Genomic DNA, 27,532 nt, shown 5'->3' with positions numbered 1-27,532 from the left:
GCAACTATTTCAGTTGCTTTGTATCAGGCCTGATTGGCCGGCAGGTGGCCTGGCAGCCCTTCTTGGGTGAACTTCAACAAATTGTTATGGCTGCCAATAATATGTAGTGTGAGGGGATAGCTGAAACTGATTGTTCTGCTGCTGTCCTTTGAGTGGGGCATAGGTGGGTCATGTCCATTCTTTTGATTAAAGGAGGCTGTTACAGCATTCTATCTGTGCAAGCCTGGCTGAAGGGGAACCTCCCTGACAACTTCCCTTCAGAAGTGTTTTCCCCTGCAGGAAAACCCCCATCATTTTTACCTTTTAGTCTATCAAGAGCCCAGAAAGGGATCTTCCTCATTGCTGCGACCTTTTACCTACTTTTCCCCCCTCTTTTTCTCTCTCCTCTCCTATTTTCTGTCTTTCCCCCACCTCCATCTCCTCACCAAACTGTTTCTCTTCCTCTGCCTGGGGAGCCTGCATCAAGGCTAATTAAAAGGCCTATACTGAAGCAATAGGCCCTCTTCCCTTTCCTCCAAAGGTACCAAATGGTTTTCTACTCAGAGCTGCTGTGCCCCGGCCCCTTTTATGGGACTGTTTGAGTAGGAGGACACGCACTGCACGAAGGGGAGAGTGGGGACAAAGTCTTTACTGATCAATTTATTTTCTTTGAAAAGGGTTTTCTGATCAGTCCACCCTTAACTTTTATTTTATTTTATTTGTTTCAGGGAGGGGGAACAGTGAATCTAATCAGTTGAAAATGTTAATGTATTTTTGCCAACATTATTTGTCCAAGCAATTCATATGCAATAGCGTAACTGGACTCTTTTCTAAGGTAACACACATCGTCTGCTTACTTACGATGAACGGATGTATTTCTGAAATATCATAACGCGTTCCTACGGTAATTATGGAATAGCTGTTTTAGAGGAAAGATGGTAGGCAAGTAGTGTACTGACCAGGCTCACCTAGATCTAGAATTCTAATTACCTACATCCGATCAGCGGAGGAGACCCAACCGTACAAGTAGAGGACCAATTTATATGCCTCTTCATGAAGAAGAGAAATTGACAAATCATGAAAAGATTTGGGCATTGTGGTAGAGCTGAAGATGAGATCCCACTGCAATGCTGTTGCCAAAAAGGCTAATGTCATCCATAAGTCAATAAACGGGAATCTCAAGTAGGAGCAGGGATCTAGAGGTTATTTTACCTCTGTATTTGACGCTGCTGTATGTGACTGCTGTTGGAATAATGTGTTCAGTTCTGGTTTCAACAATTCAAGGACATTGATAAATAGGAGAGGGTTCAGAGAAGAGGTACAGGAATGATTAAAGGATTAGAAGACATGCCATACAGCAGGGCTCTTCACTCTTTTTGAAGTGGGGACAGGGGTGAAAGTAAGGCGGTATGGGTCGGTACAGCATACCGGTAAAAGGTGGCCGCCAGTACCGGTCCCTACTGTCTTACCGCTTTTGTGCCCCCGTCGGTGGCCCTGCTGGGTCCCTAGTGGCAGGGCCGCCGACGGGGGAGCACAAAAGGGGCAACAACGTTAAAGTGCTGTTTTATCATCCCTGCCCCTTTTGCCTCCCCCCCCCCCCCAGCAAGGCTGCCAATGGGGGGGAAGGTGAGCAAAAGGAGCAGCTGCCCTGGGGCCGGCGATTTAAAAGGGCTCAGGCTGCTGCTGCGGCAGCAGCGGCCAAAGCCTTGGGCCCTTTAAATTGCCGCTGGAGCCCCAGGCAGCTCGGGCCAAGCAGCGTGGAAGGGTTGGCTGGGGGACCCTGACCCTCAGCCCCACCCCTTCCGGGGGGGCTGGAGCTGGCCCCCGTACCAGTAAGTTTTTTAAATTTTACTTTCACCTCTGAGTGGGGGCCACTTTAGCAAAAAACCTTCAGTGTAAGAGCCACATCAAGTACTATATTAACACATTGCTTACTACTCCTTAATGATGTAATATTACAGAGCCACTCATATAACTAAAACAGTCTACTTGTACAATAAAATTATACTCCTTTTATAAAATAATAACCAGGAAAATATATGGAATTCAAAAGGCACCTATGCAAGTAAACTTTTTAAGAGCAGAACAGTGCAAAACTTACTTGAAAAACTGGATGAGCGAAAGTGTGCCTGTTCCTCCTCGACTTTGTTCATGCAGTATTTGTAATCTGTCATCGCAATCCTAGTAAGGCAGTCCAAATGTCTGTTGGTCAGTTTGTTCCTCTGTTTTCTTTTCAGTCCTCTGGCTGGGGGTGAGAGCTCGAGGGTGGAGCTGGGGATGAGGGGTTCACGGTGCAGGAGGGGGCTCAGGGCTGGGGCAGAGGGTTGGGATGCGGGGGTGAGGGCTGCAGGGTTGGGCCGGGGATGAGGGGTTTAGGGTGCAGGAGGGGGCCCAGGACTGGGGCAGAGGGTTGGGATGCGGCGTAGGGGTGAGGGCTCTGGCTGGGGGTGCGGGCTCTGGGATGGGGCCAGGGATGAGGATTTTGGGGTGCAGGCAGGCTGCTCCAGGGCTGGGCCAGAGGACTCCCCCCAGCCCTCTCCCTACCGGTAGCTGCTGTGTGGTTATTTATAGAGGGAACTTAGCGAGCCGCACTTAGGGTCGATGAGAACTACCACTGGCTCACAGGCCTTGAATGAAGAACACTGCCTTATAGTGGTAGACTCAAGATGCTCAATCTATTTAGTTTAACAAAGAGGAGGTTAAGGGATGACTTGATTACAGTCTATAAGGTGCCTGCCTGGGGAGCAAATATTTGATAATGGGCTCTTCAGTCTAGCAGAGAAAGGTGTAACATGATCCAATGGCTAGAAGTTGAAGCTGGACAAATTCAGACTGGAAATGAGGTGTACATTTTTTATGTTGAGGGCAATTAATCATTGGAACAGTTAATCAAGGGTCATGATTAATTCTCCATCACTGGCAATTTTTAAATCAAGATTGGATCTTGGTTTCTTTTTCTTTTCTTTAAAAAAAAAAAAAACAAAAAAAACATGCTCTAGTTCAAAAAGAATTATTCTGGGAAAATTCCATGGCCTGTATTATGCAGGAGGCCAGAGTAAATGATCACAGTGGTCCCTTTTGGCCTTGGAATCTATGTATCTGTGACTTGTAAGGCCCAGTTCATTTTAAGCAGAAATTTGAAGCGTAGAATTGAGCTCTCAACTTGTTACTGCAACTAGGCTTTATCTCTCAATAGCATTTACCCTGCAGCGTTACTTTTTTTGTTTGGGAGAAAAAAAAACACATTTTAAATTTTATAAAAGAACAATAGAGAAAATTAAAAGCTTGACATGAAGAGTCAGCACTTCTGAAATTTGGGCCAAGTAGTATCAGAAAAAGTGGGCTAAGAATGCTTGGGGTGAACAATAAGCATCGCTACAGGTATATTAATTTTTTTAATTATATGAACTCTTGAATTTCACATCCTATCGACCAGAATTGATATTACATATAATTAGTGACTTAGTCTTACTATTTACATCACTAGAACTTAAAATAACAGCTTTTCATAGCTTTTTTTAATCGTTGTTTGAACTAGATTAAAACTACAGAGATTAAATCTTATTTTCAAAGTAATTTCAGAAGTCATAGGTACAGATTTATCTGTACTGTACATTTGCTCTATATCTATTGCCCACCTTACAATAATACCTTAGACTAATATAACATCTTCATTAGGGACTTTCCTGTGATGGTGCTCAGCACTTTGAAAATCCAGCAGGCTTCAAGGGGATGGGAGCATACTCAGTACCTCAGAGGGTTTAGTCTTTGTTCAATTAGATTAGAAAATCAGCATAACTTTTTCTTTTAAAGCAAGAATAACACATCACAAAATGTATTTGGTTCTTTTGCAAAGCGTTTTTTCTATTTATAATATTTTGTAGTATATGTTAAAGTAGTGGAAGGTATAAAAGAGCTCTCATTGCAGCTCTCTGCTACTAAATCTTTACAGTAGAGTAGGAAGAGACTGTGTGTGATATTGATGAAGTGTTGGTAAGTGAGGTTCTGTTGTATACTTGACATAAACTGTTAGGTTGCATTATTTTATATTTTAACAAAATATCAAATATTTACCTACTATTGGGCAAATCTGTTACAACTATTTGGACCTTTATAGGAAAAGGCCTTTTTCCCAACATTCTTTTCTCTCTCTGGACATTTGAGCATCTATGTATTAGAGGATCTGAGCGCATAACCATATTCTTCATGGAGAAAAAAGTTGGTAAGATACTTGAACATTTTCCCAATCTTGCTTATCTGTTTGGTTCTACCTACCTGTTTACTCGGTTCTGTCTCTTCTTATATGTGTTTGTTTGTTTTGTCATCTTTACTATTTCTAGTGTTTTACATTAGAATGTGTCTTCTGTTGTCCACGTGCTTTTATCTCCTTGTCATTAAGGAATACTCGAAAGGAGTGTAAATAAAATAACTTTAAAAAATTACAAAACCTCTTCCCCCAGCAAGAAGAATTTTTTTAAACAGCATTCTTATTTTACCTATACAATTGCAATTTTTTTTGTGAGGCAGTGTTAGACTCTAAAGATTTTCTGTTTCGATGATTGACTTTGAAACTGTTTTAGTCTCAAGTTCTGATATCATTTATACCTGGTTTCCACTTTGTTATAAGAAGGGATACAGAGCAAAGCAATAGTTACAGTAGTTCAGTATTCTCTAATTCTAGAAATACACAGGTGGATTTTTTTGAAACTTTGAAGTGGGATTGGTTGACTCAGAGGATTTGATTATCAAGTATAGAATATTTCTCCTCTAGGTCGCAAGTTGAATTGTGTCCAAGGTTAGGAGTGTCCAAGTCCTTTCCCTCTAATGGCTGGCTTATAAATGTGTTGGTTCTTAGACTAGTTCCTAGTGAACAGGTAGCCACTTGCTATTTTAAAAAAAAAAGTTGACTTCTGATTTTCAGAAATAGATGGACTTCAGTGCCCGCTTGCACACCAAGGAAAACTTTCCACTTTGCCTCTGGTAGTGAATTTTTTAAGCCTTTCTAACATTTCTGTGAACAATATGAACAAATTACCTATGTTCATTATCTAAAGGAAGTTAGCCAATGAGAATCAGACACCTGTCTATGGATCTAGGAAGGGACCAATATAGGAAGACACACACATGGTGCTGGTTTTGGCCTGTAACCATCTTTAGAATAACCCTCCCCAGTGAAAGGTTTCAGTCTCTAGCCCATGTCAAAGTCAGTACATTCATTAAAAGAATCAAACCATGCTATTTTTTCTCAATGCTCATGTATAGTTACTTTTTGCACATCCACGGGAGAATAGATCCCTAACATCTTGTTTGTAAACTACTGTAAGCAAAGCTTCTGCGCCCCACCCCCCCACCCCCCGAGACAGTTTAAAACAGTGGTCACCAACTGGTTTGTCATGATTGACTGGTCAATCCTAGAGGATCTCCCAGTCGATCGCGATCTCCAGCGGCACAGCGGGGCTGCCGCTAAGACAGGCTCCCTGCCTGCCCCAGCCCCACATCACTCCCAGAAGCAGCCAGTGTGGCCCCGGGGGTGGGGAGGGAAGGGTCTGCCTGCAAGCACCGCCCCCACAGTTCCTGTTGGCCGGGAACGGGTAGCTGTGGCCAATGGGTGCTGCAGGGGCGGTGCTCTGAGAGGGGCCATGTGCCACACACCCCACCCCTCACCCCGGGCCGAAGGGGCACGTTGGCCCCTTCCTGGAGTGGCCTGGGGCCAGGGTAGGCAGGGAGCCCACCTTAGCAGCAGCCATGCTGCGCCACCGACCGGGAGCCACCGGAGGTAAGTGCTGCCCGCCAGGAGGCTGCACCCCAGCCCCCTCCCAGAGCCAGCACCCTTCACCACCTCCTGCACCCCAACTCCCTGCCCCACACTCAGCCCAGAGCCCCCTCCCACACTCCGAGACCATTGGCCCCAGCCCAAAGCTCGCACCCCATTTCAAGCCCCTACCCCAGCCCAGCGAAAGTGAATGAGGGTGGGGAAGGGCAAATGACCGGGGCGGGAGGCGGAGGATGGAGTGAGTGGGGCGGGGCCTCGGAGAAGGGACAGGGTAGATCCTGGGTTGCCCTTAAATTCAAAAAGTGATCTTGGGCATAAAAAGGTTGGAGATCCCTGGTTTAAAAGAAGCTTTCACTTGTTTGTAAATCATTGCATTCCAAAGATCTTTCCCTGAAGATTGCATGATAGTTGAATTGATGTGGACAGAGGTGACATGTAGTTAAGACCTACTGAACTAGATGTGTATATTAATCATTTTTGAATCATACCGAGTTGCTAGGTGTGTAAAATTCTGACTGTATTGATGTACTTGAAAAATGTTTTGCAGGAGCTGTAAAATCCTGTCAGCTTAAATTTGTTTTGTCCAAAGAACAAGTGCCTGGAGCTAGCTATACAGCTTTTATAACTTCTTTCTGGGTTAGAAAAACACATTTGAAAGTACTATATCCTATGTTCAAGTAGGTATGCTAAAACAGTGCTGGTCTGATGTTGGGTCCCACAAAAGATGTAGGTTTGTCATGTATTTTAAAGTAAAGATGCTGTACAAAGTTGCTATAGCTTAATAATTCACATTTTTGGTTGCAGCTAATTAATGGAAATACAGGCCATACTGACTATCTGACTGAAGCCCAGGAATCTCTTATTTGCTGCTGTTGCCTAAGTGAAGATCTTCAATATGCTGCATTTGGAGAGGAGAATGGAACAGTAAAGGTACTGTACCCTGATTTTTGGGCAGTATTGAGTAAATCCACTGGTTAGTGTTTCTAATGATTTTTTACTAGCTTTCTTTAATACAAAAGTAACATTCTTGTTTAAATTCTAGAAAGAGAGAGAATAAGTAATGCAGCTATTGCTTTTTGATGACACAGTATGTTATACTCTTGAAAATTAAAAGAAATGGTGTTGTAAACCCGTTTTATGGGAAATCAACTGCTCCCCTACCCAACAATGTGTATATCAACCCAGGTTACTCCCTGCCACGAGCAAAAAACAGTGGGAATGGCTTTAGGGAAGGAAAACTGAGAGGTAATCCGTGAGGAGTTTCCTCAGAATTCTGTCATCAGGGTTTTCTCCCCTTCTAACAAAAGAAGCAAGATGTTGGCTCACAGACCCCAATATCTGCATGGATCTAGGGATCTACTGGAGGGCTTATGCCTCTGTGCTGCTGAATGGTCCCCTTTAGCTGTCCTCTGCTTCCTCTCAGAGCAGCTACAGTGGGTTCCAGAATGTGGAGACCACAGTGCAGAGAGAGTACTGCTTGAAACTTAATAGAGCCTCGTGTCCTGAGTTGATTCCTGATGCAATTGGAGGTACTAGGAAAAGGGAGAAAAAATATGTTCCCCTGCTGACATGCATGTTTGAAGACTAACGCATTTATTATCCAGTTTATAAATATCAGCACTGTCTTGGCATTTATCCCCATACCTTTGTCTGTTCACATAAAAGGAGTAAGTAGAGTGTTAAGAGTAGCAGTGTCTTACACTTGTTGGCCGCTTGACTCATTTCACATCTCTCAGTACAGAGACAAGTAGCTACAAATTTTGGAAAATTGAACTTTCCTGTTATCTGTTAATTGCTGAGCATAAAATAAATTTAGAGGCAAATTTGTTGTTTCAGTCATGTTAACATAAAACATAGAACATGCTGATAAATTGCATAGTCAATAGTTTGACCACACTTTGGTTTGTTATGAAATATATTTAAGAGACCAAATAAACTGTGAGTTAGGTTTATTGATATAAGCCAATAATAATATAGTACTGAAAAAGGTTCTAAAAGATACCATTCTCCGGGAAGCCATTTTGTGCAGGATTATTACATTCACCTTAGGCAGAAGATATGCTTCCAAAGCTAAACCACCTAAAGCCATTTTTTCATATCCAACCTTTTTACAAGTGCAAGGTACTGTATACATCGTTTGAAACCGGTTTTGTTCAATATCTTCATAAATGATCTGGAGGATGGTGTGGATTGCACTCTCAGCAAATTTGCGGATGATACTAAACTGGGAGGAGTGGTAGATACGCTGGAGGGGAGGGATAGGATACAGAAGGACCTAGACAAATTGGAGGATTGGGCCAAAAGAAATCTGATGAGGTTCAATAAGGATAAGTGCAGGGTCCTGCACTTAGGACGGAAGAACCCAATGCACAGCTACAGACTAGGGACCGAATGGCTAGGCAGCAGTTCTGCGGAAAAGGACCTAGGGGTGACAGTGGACGAGAAGCTGGATATGAGTCAGCAGTGTGCCCTTGTTGCCAAGAAGGCCAATGGCATTTTGGGATGTATAAGTAGGGGCATAGCGAGCAGATCGAGGGACGTGATCGTTCCCCTCTATTCGACATTGGTGAGGCCTCATCTGGAGTACTGTGTCCAGTTTTGGGCCCCACACTTCAAGAAGGATGTGGATAAATTGGAGAGAGTCCAGCGAAGGGCAACAAAAATGATTAGGGGTCTGGAACACATGAGTTATGAGGAGAGGCTGAGGGAGCTGGGATTGTTTAGCCTGCAGAAGAGAAGAATGAGGGGGGATTTGATAGCTGCTTTCAACTACCTGAAAGGGGGTTCCAAAGAGGATGGCTCTAGACTGTTCTCAATGGTAGCAGATGGCAGAACGAGGAGTAATGGTCTCAAGTTGCAGTGGGGGAGGTTTAGATTGGATATTAGGAAAAACTTTTTCACTAAGAGGGTGGTGAAACACTGGAATGCGTTACCTAGGGAGGTGGTAGAATCTCCTTCCTTAGAGGTTTTTAAGGTCAGGCTTGACAAAGCCCTGGCTGGGATGATTTAACTGGGAATTGGTCCTGCTTCGAGCAGGGGGTTGGACTAGATGACCTTCTGGGGTCCCTTCCAACCCTGATATTCTATGATTCTATGATTCTAAACTGCATTTAATCAATTAGCTTTCTACTTTGTTTTTATGGTACTATGGTGTACCCCTCATCTCTTTGTTACAAATACATACATTCCAGGTACCAAAGGGTGTGAAGACATCTCCTAGGTCTGTACTAGGGTAGAACAAATATGTCTTATCCTTTTCCTTTGGGACATTTCAGTATTGGTCTGCAAGAGTAACTTTCTTCCTGTTGCTATGGTAAAGCACTCATCTGTGCTGGTCTTAACAGCTTCCCTGTTTGCTTAAGCCAAAACTTACTTCAGTGAATGCAAGGTGTTATGGAATACTTAGCTTAAGTGAGCAGGGTTATATAAAAGGCATAGGCCAATTAAGGCTATATAACTGCTATTATATTCATTTATGTGCTTAATACGTACTGATATCTGTATGATGCGAATAATACATATTGGTAATGTGATGCACATATGCTATCGCAGAATATATTGGTCAACAAACACAAGTACATATCAAACTTCACACACAGGTTGGTACGTACATGTCTGATACATACCCTGTCAAGGTTCCCTCCTCACTCTGAACTCTAGGGTACGGATGTGGGGACCCGCATGAAAGACCCCCTAAGCTTATTTCTACCAGCTTAGGTTAAAAACGCCCCAGGCTCAAATTCTCCCTTGTACATTGGGTTTAAGTAACACTGCCACCACCAAATGATTTAACAAAGAACCAGGGAAAAGGACCACTTGGAGTTCCTCTTCCCCCAGCAATCCGCCCAAGCCCTCACACCCCCTTTCCTGGGGAGGCTTGAGAATAATATCCTAACCAATTGGTTACAGAATTATCAAAGACCCAGACCCCTGGGTCTTGGAACAATGGAATAATCTGTCGGGTTCTTAAAAGAAGGATTTTATGTTAAAAAAAAGAAAAAATAAGGTAAAAATCATCTCTAAAATCAGGATGGAAAATACTTTACAGGGTATTCAGATTCAAAACGCAGAGGATTCCCCTCTGGGCAAAACCTTAAAGTTACAGAAAACAGGAATAAACCTTCTTCTTAGCACAGAGAAAATTCACAAGAAAAACAAAAGATAAACAAATCCGCCTTGCCTGGCTTACCTACATTGATTACAATATTGGAGACTTGAATTGGGATGGGTTAGAGAAGATGGATTTCTGTCTGACCCTTCTCAGTCTCAAGAGAGAACCCCACACAAAACAAAGAGCACAAATTAAACCTTCCCCCCTCCCAAGATTTGAAGGTATCTTCTTTCCTCATTGGTCCTGTTGGTCAGGTGCCAACCAGGCTATTTGAGCTTCTTAACCCCTTACAGATAAGGAGGAATTCTAGGCTACCCTTACCTGTATGTTTATGACCTACCCAAAGGAAATTGAAGGACTTCTAGCCAATTTTTAACAAAGTAGATTATCTGCTCACTTTTTCCAAGTGTCAGGCTAACATATGGATTTTTTTCTCACTGACTGGTTTGGATCTGAATCCTCACTTTTGTGTAGTACTGTATATAGTATTCCATTATTTTTACTTCAGATGTTTTGCTTACATGTCTTTCTCTGTTTATTGTATATATGACTGTATTTTAATTCTTCATAAATGATCTTTCTGATTTTCATTATAAAGGTTCTGAAATTGTCAAATAGGAGAGTTTTCAAATCCAGGACTGGACATGAGAAATCTGTACAACATTGCCAGTTTACATCTGATGGACAGACGCTTATTTCAAGCTCTGATGATTCAACTATACAGGTGTGGAAAATGTTTTAAACTTACATTGGAGCATTCAAAGCTACTAAAGAAAAAGTAGGTTTACACTACAGATAGTGCAGACTCAATAAACTCCATGCATTTTCTATATTGACCATTAAAACAACAAGGAGTCCAGTGGCACCTTAAAGACTAACAGATTTATTTGAGCATAAGCTTTCATGGGTAAAAACCCCACTTCTTCAGATGCATGGAGTGAAAATTACAGATGCAGACATAAATATACTGACACATGAAGAGAAGGGAGTTACCTCACTAATGTTATATATGCCATCACGTGCCAGCAATGCCCCTCTGCCATGTACATTGGCCAGACCGGACAGTCCCTACGTAAAAGAATAAATGGACACAAATCGGACATCAGGAATAGTATCCTACAAAAGCCAGTAGGAGAACACTTCAGTCTTCCTGGACATTGTATAACAGATTTGAAAGTAGCTATACTTGAACAAAAAAACTTCAGAAACAGACTTCAAAGAGAAACAGCAGAACTAAAATTCATTTGCAAAGTTAACACCATTAATTTGGGCTTGAATAGGGACTGGGAGTGCCTGGCTCATTACAAAAGCAGCTTTGCTCTCCTGGAATTGACACCTCCTCATCTATTATTGGGAGTGGACTACATCTGCCTTGATTGAATTGGCCCTGTCAACACTGGTTCTCCACTTATGAGGTAACTCCCTTCTCTTCATGTGTCAGTATATTTATGTCTGCATCTGTAATTTTCACTCCATGCATCTGAAGAAGTGGGGTTTTTACCCACAAAAGCTTATGCTCAAATAAATCTGTCAGTCTTTAAGGTGCCACCGGACTCCTTGTTGTTTTTGTGGATACAGACTAACACGGCTACCCCCTGATATATTGACCATTGTTAGTCTCATGGTCCATTTGGTTGGAGGGCCATCACAATTGAGCAATGTGGACTGACAAGGAAATGTCTGTTAGCTAGGTCAGTCCTCTTGTTTACCTCTCCTAATCCCACCATTGAAACTTGCTGGCTGTCTTTCTAATGGCATCATTCACAACTTCTCTACATTCACAACTTCTCTACACTTGTGTTCCTAGATACAACATAATTTGTCTGATTTCTGGATTAGGGACTAACCAAGTTCAATAGCTCTGATGGTTTATAATTTGAAGTTACAAAATCGGAAGTACTTACTTTGTTACAAATAAATCTCCACTGACATTCAGAATTGGGTCTTTGATATCAATGGATATGTAGAGAGTAAAGAATTTTCAGACTTAGTGCAGAACTGGTAGGTGTTTCATTTTTAAAAAATTGTAGAGAATGGGGGCAGCAAATTGCTTCTTTTAAGTAATTAATTGTGCAGGCTTATCTTGTTGGACAGAAACAAAATGAACCAAGTCAGAAAAAGGAGCACTTCCTTGATGGCCTACAAAGGACCAAATGTTTAGTAAAATCTAAAGTAGTGTGGTGACCATTGTGTGTGTTAGAACTTTTCTATTTTGTGTTCACATAATGATGAATTACACCCTTTTGGTAAAATTTAAGTGAAATTTAGGTCATAGTTGCAAAGAAATATGGATTCTCAAAATAGACATTTCAACCATTTAGTAATTTAAGAATTTTGGGACCTGATCCAAAGTACACTGAAGTCAATTAAAAGACTCATTGACTTCTGTGAGCTTTGGATCAGGCCCTCGATTGTGCCTTTATGGTAGCTAACTTAAAAATGTGGAGATGCACACTTGCACATGGGAGGCTAGGATTGAGATTGAAGTCTGATTCTTTTTCTTTTCTTTTTTTGTATTTTTCTTTTTTGCACCCATGTGGAGGTAAGAATTACTGAGTAAAGGAAAATGTTATTAATTCCTTTATTTACCTTGTCTGATGAGTTGTTTTTTGTTCTAGGATTCCCTCTAGTGGCTAATTTAGCACTTAAATTTTCTAGATTTTCAACCACATACTTTTCTTGGCTATTGGATAAACTTTTTTCTTTGGTGCAGAAGGCTATAGGTGTAAAATCAATAAAAAAAAAAATCTTGAGTTGTTTAATAATTTCTGTAGATAAAGTGACATCCTTTGAATGTTTAATGCACAGTTGCTGAAATTAAAAAGAAAAAACTACAAACTTTTAAAACAAAAAGTGACATTTGATTAAAAATGTATTTTAACTGTATAATAAATCTGAGTAAAATTGTTTTACTGTAAAATAAATCTGAGTTAAAGTGTGAAAAATTGTTATTGATTGAAATAATCAAGGTTTTTAGGCCCCAAATTTGATTTTGCAGGGGAAGTTTTCAAACTCACTAATGGCAGCTAGTTATTGAAAGTCACATTATACAAATTTTATTGGGGAGGCTTTTTCCCTTTTCAGACTTTTCTCAAGAGTTAATTCATTCACATGAACTTTTACCAGCTGGCCATTATAATACGCTTTTGTGACTGGCTCACATTAGTGCTTACCCAAGGTGAGTTGCAACAAGGCCAGGTATCTTCGATAGTTTACTTGGAGTGGAAGACAATGGATATTTTCTGCTGAAAAAAACAAGTTAATCATTGTTAAATTTATATTTTCAATGTGGAGGATAACCCATTGTTTTAAAAGCTTACAAATTCTATGTTTATAAGCAGGTGTGGAATTGGCAGTCAGAAGAATATATATTTTTAAAAGGTCACAAGGAAGCAGTGAAGAATTTTAGGCTTTTGGAAAATTCAAGACTTCTTTCCTGGTCATTTGATGGAACAGTTAAGGTAAATATAAAATTTCTCTGTATTGACAAATTACAGAAGGTGCATTGTGTTTTTAATTGGTAGCAAAAAACTATAAAATTGTATATTTAATTTTCAAAGAATGAAACTTAGGCCCAGTCTATGCCAAGGTTTTTATCTAGAGGTGGAAACTATGTGAGCTCACGAAAGCTTATGCTCAAATATATTTGTTAGTCTCTAAGGTGCCACAAGTACTCCTTTTCTTTTTGCGAATATAGACTAACACGGCCGCTACTCTGAAATATGTGATATAGCGGCACGCACCAGTGCAAGCCCCTTTTGTAGATGTGGTGCATCAGTATAAAGTGTGATTTTTTTTTTTTTTCTTTCCCACCAGAGTAGCTATACTGGATGCTAAAAATCCCAATGTATACAAGGATTAAAAGTAGGCACAACTGCTATATTTAGGAAATGCAAAGGTTTTAGAGTCAGTCCAGTAGGAAAATATGGCAATAAAAAAAACTTAACTGAATATTTTGATTATAGATTGCTTTCTCTGCTGTTGGTTAATTCTGCATTACATTACATTATGTAATTTAGCACTAAAAGTATAAACTGCAACATTTTTAAAAGCTCAAATTTACATTTTCATTGTATTTCTAATTATTCACCTTATTACTCCTTATTACACCCTTCCTGTTTTGCATATCTGTAAAGAGCCAAAAACCTTTATTATATTTGGATGTTCTTGATGTATTTAATCCAGTGTATCTTCGTATTGTTGTATTAGAACTGTTTTATAGATACTGAATTGATGAAAAACTGCAAAAGTAGTCTGTACATTTTAAATTTTAATAATATTTTATAGGTGTGGAATATTTGTACTGGAAAAATAGAAGATGATTTTGTTTGCCATGAAGATGCTGTTCTTTCTTGTGCTATTTCACCTGATGCCACCAAGTTTTCATCTACCTCTGCTGACAAAACTGCCAAGGTTAGTAAACGTAATGTTGACAAATCTGCACAATGAGGTATATCCTGGAATTTGTGCTTAAGACCAACTTCATTTGGTAGCTAACAACCGCTCCAAATACCTCTAAGCATTTCAAAATATCATATTCTGTATATGGGTCATGTGACCATCTGTTAGTTTGTATGCTTGCTTGCGAGGTTATAGTGTGATCTGTTTTGCGGTCTGTGTGCTGAGCCAAGTGTCCGGCTAGGCTAGGCTAGGCTGAGTTTACTAATGAGTCTGCTGTCCTTTGATTTCCCTAACCCCGTAAAGTGCCTTGACAAGGGGACAGATCTAAATCAGGGAAAATATATTCTTCTTTGAGTGCTTGCTCATGGCGATTACATTCTAGGTTTGAGCATGCCCACATGCACAGTTGTCGGAGACTTTTGCCTTAGCAGTATCCGTAAGACGGGCTGTGGCACCCTCTTGAGTGCCATGCTCATGCGCTGGTATATCAGGCGCCACCAGTCCTACACCCTCTTGGTTCTTTCTTACCGCCTGTGGTGGTTGGTTGGAGCGTCTCTTTCCCTTGCTTCACAAGTGGTCAAAGGTTTTTTCCCCTACTCCTTGAACCTTGGGTTCCAGCTGTAAATAGTTTGTTTATAGTAGATTAGTTAGTAAGTAGCTGTTAAGTACTATAGTTAGTCAATAGCCGGTCTCCGGGTTTTAAGCGCTGCTCTGACTACAACAGGCCTATTTCTGTTAGTGACCCGCATGGTAGCTGTTTGAAGTGCCTGGGGGAATCCCAAATTAAAGAGAAGTAAGAACTTTCTGTAAGAACTTTGTCCTGGGACACAGAAAGAACGCGACATTCGCTTAAGGGCCCTCCTCATGGAGACCGCTTTTTGCCCAGCCTCAGAGCCGGCCTGGCCGGATGCAACTCCCAGCACTTTGGCCTTTTTGCGTAGCGCACCCCTGGCACTGGGCTCTTCCTGGTACCGATTCCCTTCGCCACTGCCCAAGAAGAAGACTTAGAAGAGGGACCCAGCACCGAGCAAGTTGGAGCATTGGGCAAAGGACCCTGCTTGGGCCGCCTGCCCACACCGAGGCTGCAAGGGGGCACACCCCCAAGGGGACCTACTACCCCCCTAAGGGATCTGCCACCAACTCCGGAGAGCGGTAGAGGACCCAGTCAATGGCGCAGTCAATGCCGTCTCAGCTCCCAGTGCCCAGAGAGCAACGGACTCTCCCGCTGCAGCCGCACCAAGTGCAGCGATGGACCCGGTGAAGGCTCCCTATAAAGGGTAAGCCAGCTGTGAAGGCCTCCCAGAAGGCGAGTGAGTGTCATTGTCGCTGCGTCCTTGGTGTCCATGTCAGCCCAGTTCACTGATTTGCCGCTACTGGTCACCAGCACCATGCTCTCAGTCTCTACCATGGCACCAGGCCTCACCCAAAGGCACGTGCCAGTTGCCTTACAGTCAGCACCGGTCATCTTCATGCTGACCGTCACCATCCCCGACACGTTGGGGACGCTTCCCCTACTCCCAGCACTGATCTGACCATTCAAGGCACTGGTCACCCACGGCGATGGTTAGCTGACAGACTCTGATGTCGATGGCCCCACCCTGGTCATTGGAGGAGGATTTCTCTGGCACAGGCAGGGAGTTCAGCCCCTCACCGAGACAGCACCATCGTGACTAGGTTCCAGAGGGTGCATCCAACAAAGCAGTGCTGACCTGGGAGCAGGGCCAGTGGCCAGTGCAATGGCCTTACTGGGATGCCTGGGGAATGCCGGTAATGCCGATGCCCCCGTCTTACCAGTCCTTGGTCACCGCGTCAGACAAACCCCCATCGACACTGGCAGCACGAGGCTTGGTGCAGGAAGCACCAGCGGCCACTGTGATGGAGGAACAGGTGCCCACCCCAAGACCTCCTGCCCCTGTGGGGGATGATGCCCCGGACCCTCCCGCAGTGGTTCAGTCGTTGTCCTCCTCTCCAAACGAGACGGTGGCAGGGCCCTCCCATACTAGCCCACTAGACAACTTCGGGGAGCACCAAGCCCTGCTCCCACAGGTGGCTACCAATTTAGGCCTCATGGTGGAGCAATCGGACACATTCAGTGTGCTCTCTACGTCCATCCCCACACGTGTTGCACTCCCAGTGCACGAAGGGGTCCTGAACCAGTAGCGTAGCCGGGGGGGGGAGCGGCCACCCCCCCTCTGAGCACAAGTGGTGCCTTTTTAATTTATAGGTGCTTTTTTTTAATTTTTACTCACCCGGCGACGCTCCGGGTCTTCAGCGGCACAGGCCTTCATGCGCTCCAGCTCAGCAGGGGCCTTCACTCGCTCCGGGTTCTCAGCGGCGGCATTTCGACAGCTGGGGCCTTCAGTGCCACCAAGGACCCGGGGCGCCGCCTGGTGAGTACAAGTGGGTGGCACCTTTTTTTATGTCCGCTGCCCCTGTTCGCTCCACCTAGCTATGCCACTGTCCTGAACATTGCCAAAGCCCTCTGGCAAACCCCGTCCTGCCCATTTGCAAGAGGGCCGAGAAGAAGTATTTTGTCCCCGCCAACGGGTTTGAATACTTCTATACCCACCCACCCACCCCCAGTGTCATTGGTTGTGTCAGCAGCCAACTAAAAGGACAAGCAGGGGCCTGCCAGTTCCACCCCCAAGAGTAAGGAGGCCAAGAGACTGGACCTTTTTGGAAGAAAAATTTATTCCATGGCCAGTCTCCAATTCCGGGTCGCGAACCACCAGGCTCTTTTAGGGCATTATCATTTCAACCAGTGGGACTCCCTCCACAAGTTTAAGGACTCCATGCCCAAGGAAGTGGCCCAAGAGTTCGGGGCTCTTGTGGAGGAATGTACCACAGCAGTTCAGTGCTCCATCCAGATGGCCTGGGATGCGTCCTATTTAGTGACCAAGGTGGTCGCCTTGGTGGTGGTCATTCCTGACAGCTCGTGGCTTCAGACCTCCGGCCTGTCCCAGGAGATGCAGTCCTCCATACAAGATCTTCCGTTAGATGGAGTCAAGATGTTCTCCGATCAGACAGACGCGAGGCTGCACGGTCTGAAGGACGCTTGGGCCACCCTCCGCTCTCTGGAGATGCATATGCTTCAGTTTGCCATTCCAACCACCAAGGCCTTGGCAGCCTTGGCTGGGCTCTATGAGGAGAAGGGACAGTGGGTTCAGTTGCTGCTGCTCTTCCTCCTCCTGCTCATCTGTACAACCTGGCTGGGTGAAACATGATGGGGGCCAGAAGCAGGCATTCTGAGGGTGTGCTCGAGAGCGACGCCCCAGTTACCTCCCTGGATCTACCCCATCTTTTCCTCAGCCATCTCCATCCCTATACTCCATGGTTAACTACTGAGGATCAGGAATGTTTGGCCCAAGTTCAGTAGGTCCTACTAGGGAGTAGAAAGCTCTCCACTAGAGCGACCTATCTGACCACCTGGAAATGATTCACGTGCTGGGCCTCGGCCCAAGACGTTAGGCCTAAGCAGGCCTCGCTGCAGCTGATGCTAGACTACCTTATGCATCTCAAGCTCCAAGGTTTGTCCCTTTCATCAGTTAAGGTCCATTTGGCTGCTATATCAGCCTTTCACCCTCTGTCCCAGGGCAGATCAGTCTTGGCTCATGGCATGATGGTCCAGTTCTTAAAAGGTTCTGGAGTGGCTCCACTCTTGAGTCCGGGACCCAGTCCCTCTGTGGGACTTGAAGCTGGTGCTTGCACGGCTCGTGGAAGCTCCCTTTGAGCCCTTGGCATCCTGTTCCCTTCTTCTGCTCTCCTGGAAGGTGTCATTCCTGATGGCGATAACTTCTGCCTGAAGGGTCTCCATGATTAGGGTGCCTACATCGGGGCTGCCCTATACGGTGTTCTTCAAGGACAAAGTCTAGTTGCAGCCACATCCGGCTTTCCTGCCCAAGATGGTTTTGCAATTTCACATAAGCCAGGACATATTCTTGCCTGTCTAATGCCCAAAGTCTCGTAAGTCTGAGGAGGAATGTAAGTTGCCCTCCCTGGATGTCAGGAGAGTGCTAGCCTTCTACATTGAGAGGACCAAGCCATTACGCAAGTCAATGCAGTTGTTCATCGCGGTGGCAAGTAGGATGAAAGGTCGTCCAATGTCCACCAGGGGATTTCTTCTTGGGTCACAGCCTCCGATTTTGCTACTCTCAGGCAAAGGTGCTTCCACTGGCGATCGTAACCGCCCACTCAACCAGAGTACAAGCCTAGTTGGCAGCCTTCCTGGCCCATGTGCGAATCTCTGATATCTGCAGAGTCGCCACCTGGTTGTCTGTACATACATTCACATCTCACTGTGCACTTACCCAGCAAGCCCGAGACAATGCTGGCTTCGGTAGATGGGTATTACAAGCCTGTGAACACCGAGCCCACCTCCAGGGACACTGCTTGTGAGTCATCTAGAATGGAATCGACATGAGCAAGAACTCAAAGAAGAAAAAACGGTTACCTATCTTTCATGACTGTTGTTCTTAGATGTGTTGCTCATGTCTATTCCATTACCCACCCTCCCACCCCTCCGTCAGAGTTGCCCGCAAGAAGGAACTGAGAGGGGTGTAGGGCCGGCGGCACCTGATATACCGACGCATAAGCGTGGCACTCAAGGTGGCGTCACAGCCAGCCCTACGGATACCGCTAAGGCAAAAGTCTCCACAGCTGTGCACATGGGCGTGGCATACATCTAGAATGGAATGGACATGAATAACACATCTTGAGGAACAGTTACAAAAGGTATGTAATTTTATCCCAACTTTATGTATGAAATGATGGGGTCTAAATTGGCTCAAGAAAGAGATCTTGGAGTCATTGTGGATAGTTCTCTGAAAACATCTGTTCAATATGCAGTGGCAGTTAGGAAGCTAACAGAACGATTAGGAAAGGAATCGATTAAAAAAAGAAAATATCATAATGCGCTATATAAATCTGTGTATGCCCACACTTTGAATACTGCGTGCAGTTCAAGTCACCCCATCTTAGAATTGGAAAAAGTGCTGAGAAGGGCAACAAAAATGATTAAGGGTATGGAACATCTTCAGTCTGAAGAGTGATTAAAGAGACTGGGACTGTTCATCTTAGAAAAGAGACAACTAATGGGAAATTATGGTAGAGGTCTATATAAAAAAACATGAATTGTAAGAGAGATTGAATAGGGAAGTGTCATTTACCCCTTCACATAACACAAGAAATAGGGGTCATCTGATGAAATTAACAGGCAGCAGGTTTAAAACAAGCAGAAGGAAGGACTACTTAACATAACATACAGTCAATCTGTGGAACTTGTTGCCATGGTATGTGGTGAAGACCAAAAGTATAACTGCCTTAAAAAAAGAATTAGATAAGTTCATGGCGGCTAGGTCCATCAATGGCAATTAGCCAAGATGGTCAGGGATGCAACCCCATGCTCTATGTCCCCCTAAACTTCTGACTGCCAGGAGCTAGGAGTAGACGATGGGATGAATCACTTGAAATCGCCCTGCAGCATCTGGCACTGACCTCTATCAGAGACAGGATACTGAGTTAGATGGACCATTGGTCTGACCCAGTATGGCCATTCTTATGTTTTTACTTTCTAAAGCTTTAGCGACCTCCCAGAATTTATCTTGGAGACGACTACACACACTCTTAAGGAGAACTGTTGGCTTTAGCTCTCATAAGGTACACAGTCTATGCCCAGTATTTTGCATAGTTATGTGTATTGCTTTAGGTTCTTTGAATTAAAGCATTAAGCAACTAACTACAAATATTTTACAAGACAAGATTTTTAAAAATAGCTAAGTATTTAGGTATCTCTCACATTTTCAAAAGTACTGAGCACCCAGCAACCCTCATTGACATCAAATCAGGTATGTTCCTAAAAATGGATTTGTGAATCTCAATTTAGGCTTCTGTTTTTGAAAATTGTTGGCCTACTTTGTATTTTACCCCTTGTATGTCGAAGTGTTAACTAGCAGTCAGATCCTTATTGTCTGCAAGTCTGCTTTTAGACATTAAAAAATTTATTTTGTGCAGTACTTGTAATTCAAATATTTTTTTTTAAAAATTGTATTTCATCAGAATATGCAGTTCCTTCAAAAATCAAAACACTTTGTGAAGTCAAGTCTGTTTTACTCCAATTTTGTTTTGGAAGAAAACTGGAAAAACAAATTCCAACATGTCAGAATGTTTTGACTTTTCATTTTTAAATGACTTTTTGTTTAGAATTCTTTAAAATTGTGTATAATATATTTTTATATTGTCTAAGCTAGATATTCTTAATAATTCAAAATCATTACTTTTCAGAATTTTCCTTCCAGAGAGTGTCAAAATTTTCCGGTTTTATTCCTGTTCAGAAAAAAGCCACATTCAAAAATTTCTAAATATTTTGAGAAATGGAACTTATTTTTAAGAATTATTTTACAAATAAATAGATCATTTAAGGTTCCCTTCAAGTTTCAAAGAAAATGTATAGACGTCTTTATTAAAAGACCACCTCCTTTGAGATTACTTCTCGTCAGCCCCTTGAGTGGGCTGCTTAATAAATGTTCCATTGTATTACACTCCAGAGCGTGCTTCCTAGCTTGATAAAATTCTTATAAAAATATCTTTGTATTGATTCATGACGTACCTTTTCCGTAATAACTTCATGAACTTTCTGTCTAACAGGTTAGGAGCTTAAAATGTGTAATAATAAAAAAATTGTGCACACTTTTTCAAATCATAGAATATCAGGGTTGGAAGGGACCTCAGAAAGTCATCTAGTCCAACCTCCTGCTCAAAGCAGGATCAATCCCCAATTTTTGCCCCAGATCCCTAAATCCTCAAGGATTGAACTCACAACCCTGGGTTTAGCAGGCCAATGCTCAAACCACTGAGCTATCCCTCCCCCCAATAATACCTAATAAAATACCTAATAAAAATAATACCTAACAAATAAATGCCTCTCAGATTTAATTAATCTGGGATTTGTACTTTGAGTATTTTAATCCCTGTGTTAACACACATGTTTCTGATTGGAGTGGACAGATAAAATTGTGTAAATTTTCCATGAAGTACCACTTATCTTTACTTTTTTTTCTTTAACATTTCATTTTTAGATATGGAGCTTTGAAAGTTCATCTGTTCTTCATGAGCTTAATGGTCACAAAGGCTGCGTGCGGTGCTGCACTTTCTCCTTCGATGATAAATTCTTGGCCACCGGAGATGACAATGGAGAAATAAGGGTACATTTGGAGACATTTTAGTAATACGTTGAGTCAAAACAACTCTAGGGGTGCTTAGCCCAGTGTACTTGCCAGATATGAATTTGGGTAACTATATTTTGCCTATCTAATTGCCCTATCCCATTTAGGGAACGTTGCAGGTCAGGAATAAATAATGGATCCTTTGCTGTCAAGGTGGCAGCATTTTTTTTGTAGTGGGTGCACAACTGAGCTGAAGGTCATCTAGAAACTATAGGCTATTGAATTGCTTTAGAAAAATATCTACAAGATTAGACTGAATAGAGGGTCAAGACTACAAAAATACAAGAAAAGAACGTTCAGAATAGATGTGTATGTGTACCTCTGGATTTGATCACCTGTTTTTGCATTCTTTTTTTTTTATCATGGATATTCCTTGTGTGGTGGGACTCTGGATTGTCCATTTTGAGGACTCAAGGTTTACAAATATACTTATGGATTGATAGGAAAGGATTCCCTTTTTAGGGATTCCTTGTGAGTATTTTGTTTTAAGATTGTTTTGCACGAAAAAAGAAGAAAATGTAATGTAAGGTGGCTTTATGCCCATTCCTCGCTCCCTGAAAGCAGAAGATATATTTGTCATGTTGACTTTTTGGTTTTTTTATGGTGGTGTAGTGATGATGGTTATGGTGCTCTATAGATGTCTGGCATTCTTTACTAATTAGTCTCCCACGAGTCAGTGAATTAAACCCTCTATATACCATAAAGGTGTAAGATAAGAGGAGTTATCTGAATTGCCCTCTCACTTTGCAACCAAATATAATGTTTGAAGTAAAGGTTGTATTTCTCTAGCACTAAAAAGAGGGAAAAAATGAATCCTGTCATCCTTGCAGCAATATTCCTTTTTATTTAATGCCATTAATAGATTGTATATGTTATTAATTATGTCTCTCTTAGATTTGGGATGTCTCAAGAGGTGAATTACTTCATCTCTGCTCCCCTGTTACTGTAGATGAAGGAGAATCAACACATGGTGGCTGGGTAACAGACCTCTGTTTTTCTCCTGAGAGTAATATGCTTGTGTCATGTGGAGGATATCTTAAGGTAAGCCCCTCAAAATACTGTTTTAAATTAAAGTAACAGGATTGGAAGGTGACACCCTTGGTGTCCTAGTCATATTTGCTATTTTAGTTTTAAAAACTGTGTCCCTCTCACAGCCCCCATTTCCGATTGCTTACAACTTTCTCAAATTTCTTTTGGGGTGACAGTTTTTCATGCTTGATTTCTGTCCAAAGGTTTTTTTGTTGTTTTTAAAAAAAAAAAAAAAAAAGTTTGAGTAAAATCATTTGTGTCTTCTGAGTTATTTGAATATAGATTGGTGGGAAGCTTTCCTATGTATCTTAAATGTTGAACCAGTTATGATCTGTAAACCACTGTATTTGCAATGCCAGAGAAAATAGAATTGAATACTCAATTATGATGATCAATGGATTCATGAGCATTTCTAAATCTCTCTGATTTTGTATCTAGCATGGTAAAACAGATGTCTTGGTAACAGAATTATTTAATAGGCTAATCAATAGAGGGGTTTTTTTTCTTAGAAGAAGAAAATAAAAATAACCCAAGAAGAAGTGACAAATCTTAAATTACCAGAACTATGATTAAGAGTAGAAACTGATGTTAGCAAAATACCCCCGCTAACAAATGTTCTTATATTAAGGCCATGGTAATTGCTGAACACCCTCAGATCTCCTCAATCTTGAGTGTTCAGTGCCTCCAAAACGTAAACTTCAGAAAGAGTTGTGTGCTCTGCACCTTGCAGGAGTGGACCCTTATTTTGTAAGATTTGAACATCAAATACTGGGTTGTTCACTTTTTCTTCATAAATACATAAGCGTTGGTGATAGTATGTGATCCTGGTCTCTGACTAGATCTCCTACAGGCTATAATAATAATGTGGTGCTGTACTTTGAAAGATATACTGTAAAAATCCTCTGAAAGGATGCAAGTTAAAACAGGAAATTGAAATTTGTCATTGGAGAAAAAACTTCTATTGGGTACATTTGTTTAATCCATTAGAGATTCACAGTAACTATTATGGTTAGATTCATTGAGCTGTATCCTATTACCTGTTTTTTACACACAACTTCCAAAGACTTCAGTATGAGTTCCATGTGTGGAAAATGACAGGATATCATAGAACCATAGAAATGTAAGGCTAGAAGGGACCTTGAGAAGTCAAGTCCAGCCCCCTGCGCTGTGGCAGGGCCAAGTGAACCTAAACCATTCCTGACGGATGTTTTGTCCAACTTGTTTTTAGAAGCTTCCAATGATGGGGACTCCATGACCTCCCTTGGAAGCCTACTCCAGAGTTTAAGTACCCTTATAGTTAGAAAGTTTTTCCTCATATCTAATCTAAAATCTACCTTGCTGCAAATTAAACCTATTACTACTTTGTCCTACCTTCAGTGGACATGGAGAACAGCTGATCACCATCCTCTTTATAACAGCCTTTAATATATTGGAAGGCTGTTATCAGGTCCCCCCTCAGTCGTCTTTTCTCAAGACTAAACATGCCCGGTTTATTTTAACCTTTCCTCATAGGTCAGTTTTTCTAGACCTTTTATCATTTTTGTGGCAGACAAATTGGAAAGAGTGTAGAAGAGAGTATCTTTCCTAAATTGTGGTGCCCAGAATCGAACCCAGTACTCTAGCTGGGGCCTCACCAGTGTCGAGTAGAGCTGGACAGTTACCTCCTGTGTTTTACATACAACATTCCAGTTAATACACCCCAGAATCATATTTTTGCAGCTGCATCATTGATGACTCAGATTCAATTTGTGGTCCCCAATAACCTCCCAGATCCTTTTCAGCAATACCACCACCTAGACAATTATTCCCCGTTTTGTAGTTGTGCATTTGATTGTTCCTTCCTAAGTGAAGTACTTCGCACTTGTCTTTATTGAATTTTATCTTGTTGAATTCAGGCCAATTCTCCAATTTGTGGAGGTCATTTTGAACTTTAAACCTGTCCTCCAAAGTGCTTGCAACTCCTTCCAGCTTGGTATCATCTGAAAATTTTATAAGCGTGCTCTCCATTATCCAAGTCATTAATGAAAATTATGTTGGGCCTTTTGTCTTTGCTAAGAATTCCAGAATCAGCTACATATAAGGGTTGGCAGCAGATGTTGGAGGGCAAGGGCAGGGGAGGGAGTTGAAAACATTATTTTAAAGTAGTATTGAAACAGAACTGCACCCTAGGAATTGCCATGTTGGGCCAGACTCTTGATCCATGTAATCCAGTGTTCTGTCTCTGACATTGGCTAATGCAAGAAACTTCTTTGTGAATAATTATGGAGTAAACTTCCCATGGGAAAGTTCTTCTTGATTCCTAGTATTTAGTAGTTAATTTATGCCCTGGAAAGCTTGAATTTATATACTTCTTAACAAATTTTCTATCTGGATAATGATCTCATTATCTTTTTAAATGTTTAATTCTTTTGTGACTCCAACTAAGCTCTTGGCCTTAATGATATCTTTTCACAGTAATTATGTTGTATAAAAATATATCTCTTCAGTTTTGAATGTTATTTTTCAGTTTCATTTGCTCCTATACTAAGACAGGAGTAACAGGGGTATCTGACTTAATCATCTTTCTTCCATTTATTATTTTATATATGCCTTTATCATGTGTCTCCTCTAAATTAAACAGCCACAATCTCTTCAGTATCTTCTCATCTGAACATCTTTCAGGCTTCTAACAATTTTTGTCCCTCTGAACCCCTTGTTTTATTTAAGATTGTTGACTCTTTCCTCATATGCAGAATGAAGGAAGAAAACTTAACAGGCAACTAGGCCCACAATGCTAAACCTAGTTTTATAACCTCTTATATTCTAATTCTGTTCCTACTAATTTAAAATGTTTCTCTTTTTATAGTGGTGGAATGTAACTACTGGAGAATCCTTACAAACATTCTACACAAATGGAACAAACCTCAAGTCAATATATGTGTCCCCTAATTTCAAAGTATATGTGACCATTGATAACCTCGGTATTCTTTATGTGCTACAGATGCTGGAATAAATCCATTGAGCATGGTGGATGTTAAAACTCATGCAACTGATACAGAGTTTTGAGTTGGAAACAAAATTCCACTAATCTAGTTGACATTCATTAAACTATGAAGTGTTTTTCAGTATTGCATTCATTAAATGTTTGTATGTATAATATTTATGTAAATTTTTGCAAATGAGCATGCATTTAATCTTGTTTTTGATCAGTGTTGTTATTATTAATGGTTTGTCCTTAAATTTTGATCTGCATACTAAGTATGCACCTTATTACACTGTTGGTAAAATTATATTAAGTTTTATTGAAATAGGGTGAGATAATTGTTAACAGCAGAAGTCATAATAGGAGTATGATACATGGAAATCATAGTTTGTAGAAGACTGATAGCAAATGTTTTCAGGTCATGAATGTGACTGTAAAATACCAAAAATTATGATCTTTTACTATGCATGTGTGACATTGTTTTAATGAATACAGAATGGAAAGAATTAATAACTTTGTTAGAATTTCATTTTTCAGTACAAACTTGGTACTATTTGAGGAATATACAAATATTTTAGAGAAGAATCAAGTAGCTCTCCAACTGGTACCGCAGCACTGTTTTATACTACTGTATTGAACCATCTTGCTTTCCAGACTTGTGGAGATGAGATGCATTATAGAAGGGTAGTGTGTTTGGCTTACAATGGGAGAAGATAATTGCTGCAACTCTTTTTAGGCACACACTCAAAGGGCGTTGGTAATTGCATTGGTGGAGATTGCATATTCGTTTTCTAGTTGGAGGAAAGATACGATAGCCAGCTAAACTGAGAATGGAACTGGGTCAAAAGGCTTTTGTTCAAAAATACTGGTGTCTATGGTATGGCTAAAAATATAGAAATTTTCCTTTTAACTTTAGCTTTCACTCCAGTTTGTGTCATGAAGATGATGATGTGTGCAATCCTGGTCAGCTTTGTTTACAGGGGATCCTCTGCAGAGGAATCCTTTTTTTCCCCCCAAAGTATGTGATTTTTTTTAACATTTTTTGATCCAGTAAAAGGTATAACGTGTCTGATATTCTACACTAGCTGCCTTTTTTTCTTAACTTAGATTTTGTGACTATTTAATTAAATAACAAACTATTTCTAATCAAACTTAAAGTAAGCCTTGTTCTAGTTTGTTGATTCTGACTGTTAGTTAACTTACTCAGGCGGTAATAACTGTGATTTCCTTACCTTGCAATTAATAGCAAAACCCTTTTATAATGTCAGTATTTGGATGTTTAACATGATAAAGTGACTTTATCAATTCTCAATTTCAATAATTGTTCATCTTGTATTTCAGAATAAATTTTAAAATATCAGTGTTTTTTCTATGACAACCAAACTTTTTCATTTCTTCATCTATAATCTTCTGCAATTAGACTGTATTAAAGCAATAGTGAATACGGGTAATGTAATGAAGTTATACAGTCAGATGTAAAAGAATGTAATTAAAAATAAATGTAAGAGAAGAGTGTGTGTGGTTTTTTTGGATATTGAATATGTATATGTAAAGCATTAAAAAAAAAAACAGGCTGTTTCAGCCTAATTAGTGACTAAATCTTGGAGCTCTTCAGTTTATACTTCATGGGAGCAGGGGGTTCAAGGATGGAAAAAAATGCAAAGTTTGCTGAAATTCTTTTTCTTTTTCACGAGCAACATACACAAGAGAGAAGCAGGGTCAGGGGACAAATCTCTCCATGTGTGTTACCAATCTAAATTCACAAAATATAATGAAATTTCAAACTGCATAAGATAATGCTTTGCGAGTTAAGTAATAAAGTCAGCATTAAATAACAAAGACTGAAGGAATATAAAAAGGTAAGAGGTGGGATTCTGGCCTCCTGTATGCCCTGCACACAAGCTGCAGCAAGTGGGAGCTGGAGCACTGAGCACCAAAGGCGATTCTGGGCTGCTACAGAGCATCCAGCCCATAGACGGCGGCTATAAATTACAGCGGCCCTTTGCAGTTCTAATTTACACTTGGGATCATACTAGCAGCCCAGAATCCCAAGCGTG

The 27,532-nt window shown here is 41.4% G+C and overlaps 1 protein-coding gene across 5 annotated transcripts in view; it reads left to right on the top strand.

Moving 5' to 3' along the window:
• Positions 1 to 26,988, top strand: part of APAF1 (apoptotic peptidase activating factor 1) — a 91,816-nt gene extending 64,828 nt beyond the window's left edge. For 3 of the 5 annotated variants that reach the window (XM_048835489.2, XM_048835494.2, XM_048835495.2), the window contains 7 exons: positions 6,557 to 6,682; positions 10,462 to 10,587; positions 13,205 to 13,324; positions 14,151 to 14,276; positions 21,338 to 21,463; positions 22,379 to 22,525; positions 25,359 to 26,988. In XM_048835489.2, the coding sequence (XP_048691446.2) occupies positions 6,557 to 6,682; positions 10,462 to 10,587; positions 13,205 to 13,324; positions 14,151 to 14,276; positions 21,338 to 21,463; positions 22,379 to 22,525; positions 25,359 to 25,505 (918 nt within the window). In that variant the 3' untranslated portion in view covers positions 25,506 to 26,988. Of the gene's footprint in view, positions 1 to 4,096; positions 4,202 to 6,556; positions 6,683 to 10,461; positions 10,588 to 11,143; positions 11,260 to 13,204; positions 13,325 to 14,150; positions 14,277 to 21,337; positions 21,464 to 22,378; positions 22,526 to 25,358 lie in introns of those variants that run through there. The other 2 variants (XM_075124267.1, XM_048835496.2) reach the window with 2 other exon arrangements.
• The last annotated feature ends 544 nt before the right edge of the window (positions 26,989 to 27,532 follow it).

The sequence above is a fragment of the Caretta caretta genome, chromosome 1 (genome assembly GCF_965140235.1).
Source record: "Caretta caretta isolate rCarCar2 chromosome 1, rCarCar1.hap1, whole genome shotgun sequence".
Taxonomy (NCBI): domain Eukaryota; kingdom Metazoa; phylum Chordata; order Testudines; family Cheloniidae; genus Caretta; species Caretta caretta.
The sequence above is the reverse complement of the archived record's forward strand: the minus strand, read 5'-3'. Positions and strand labels throughout refer to the sequence as shown.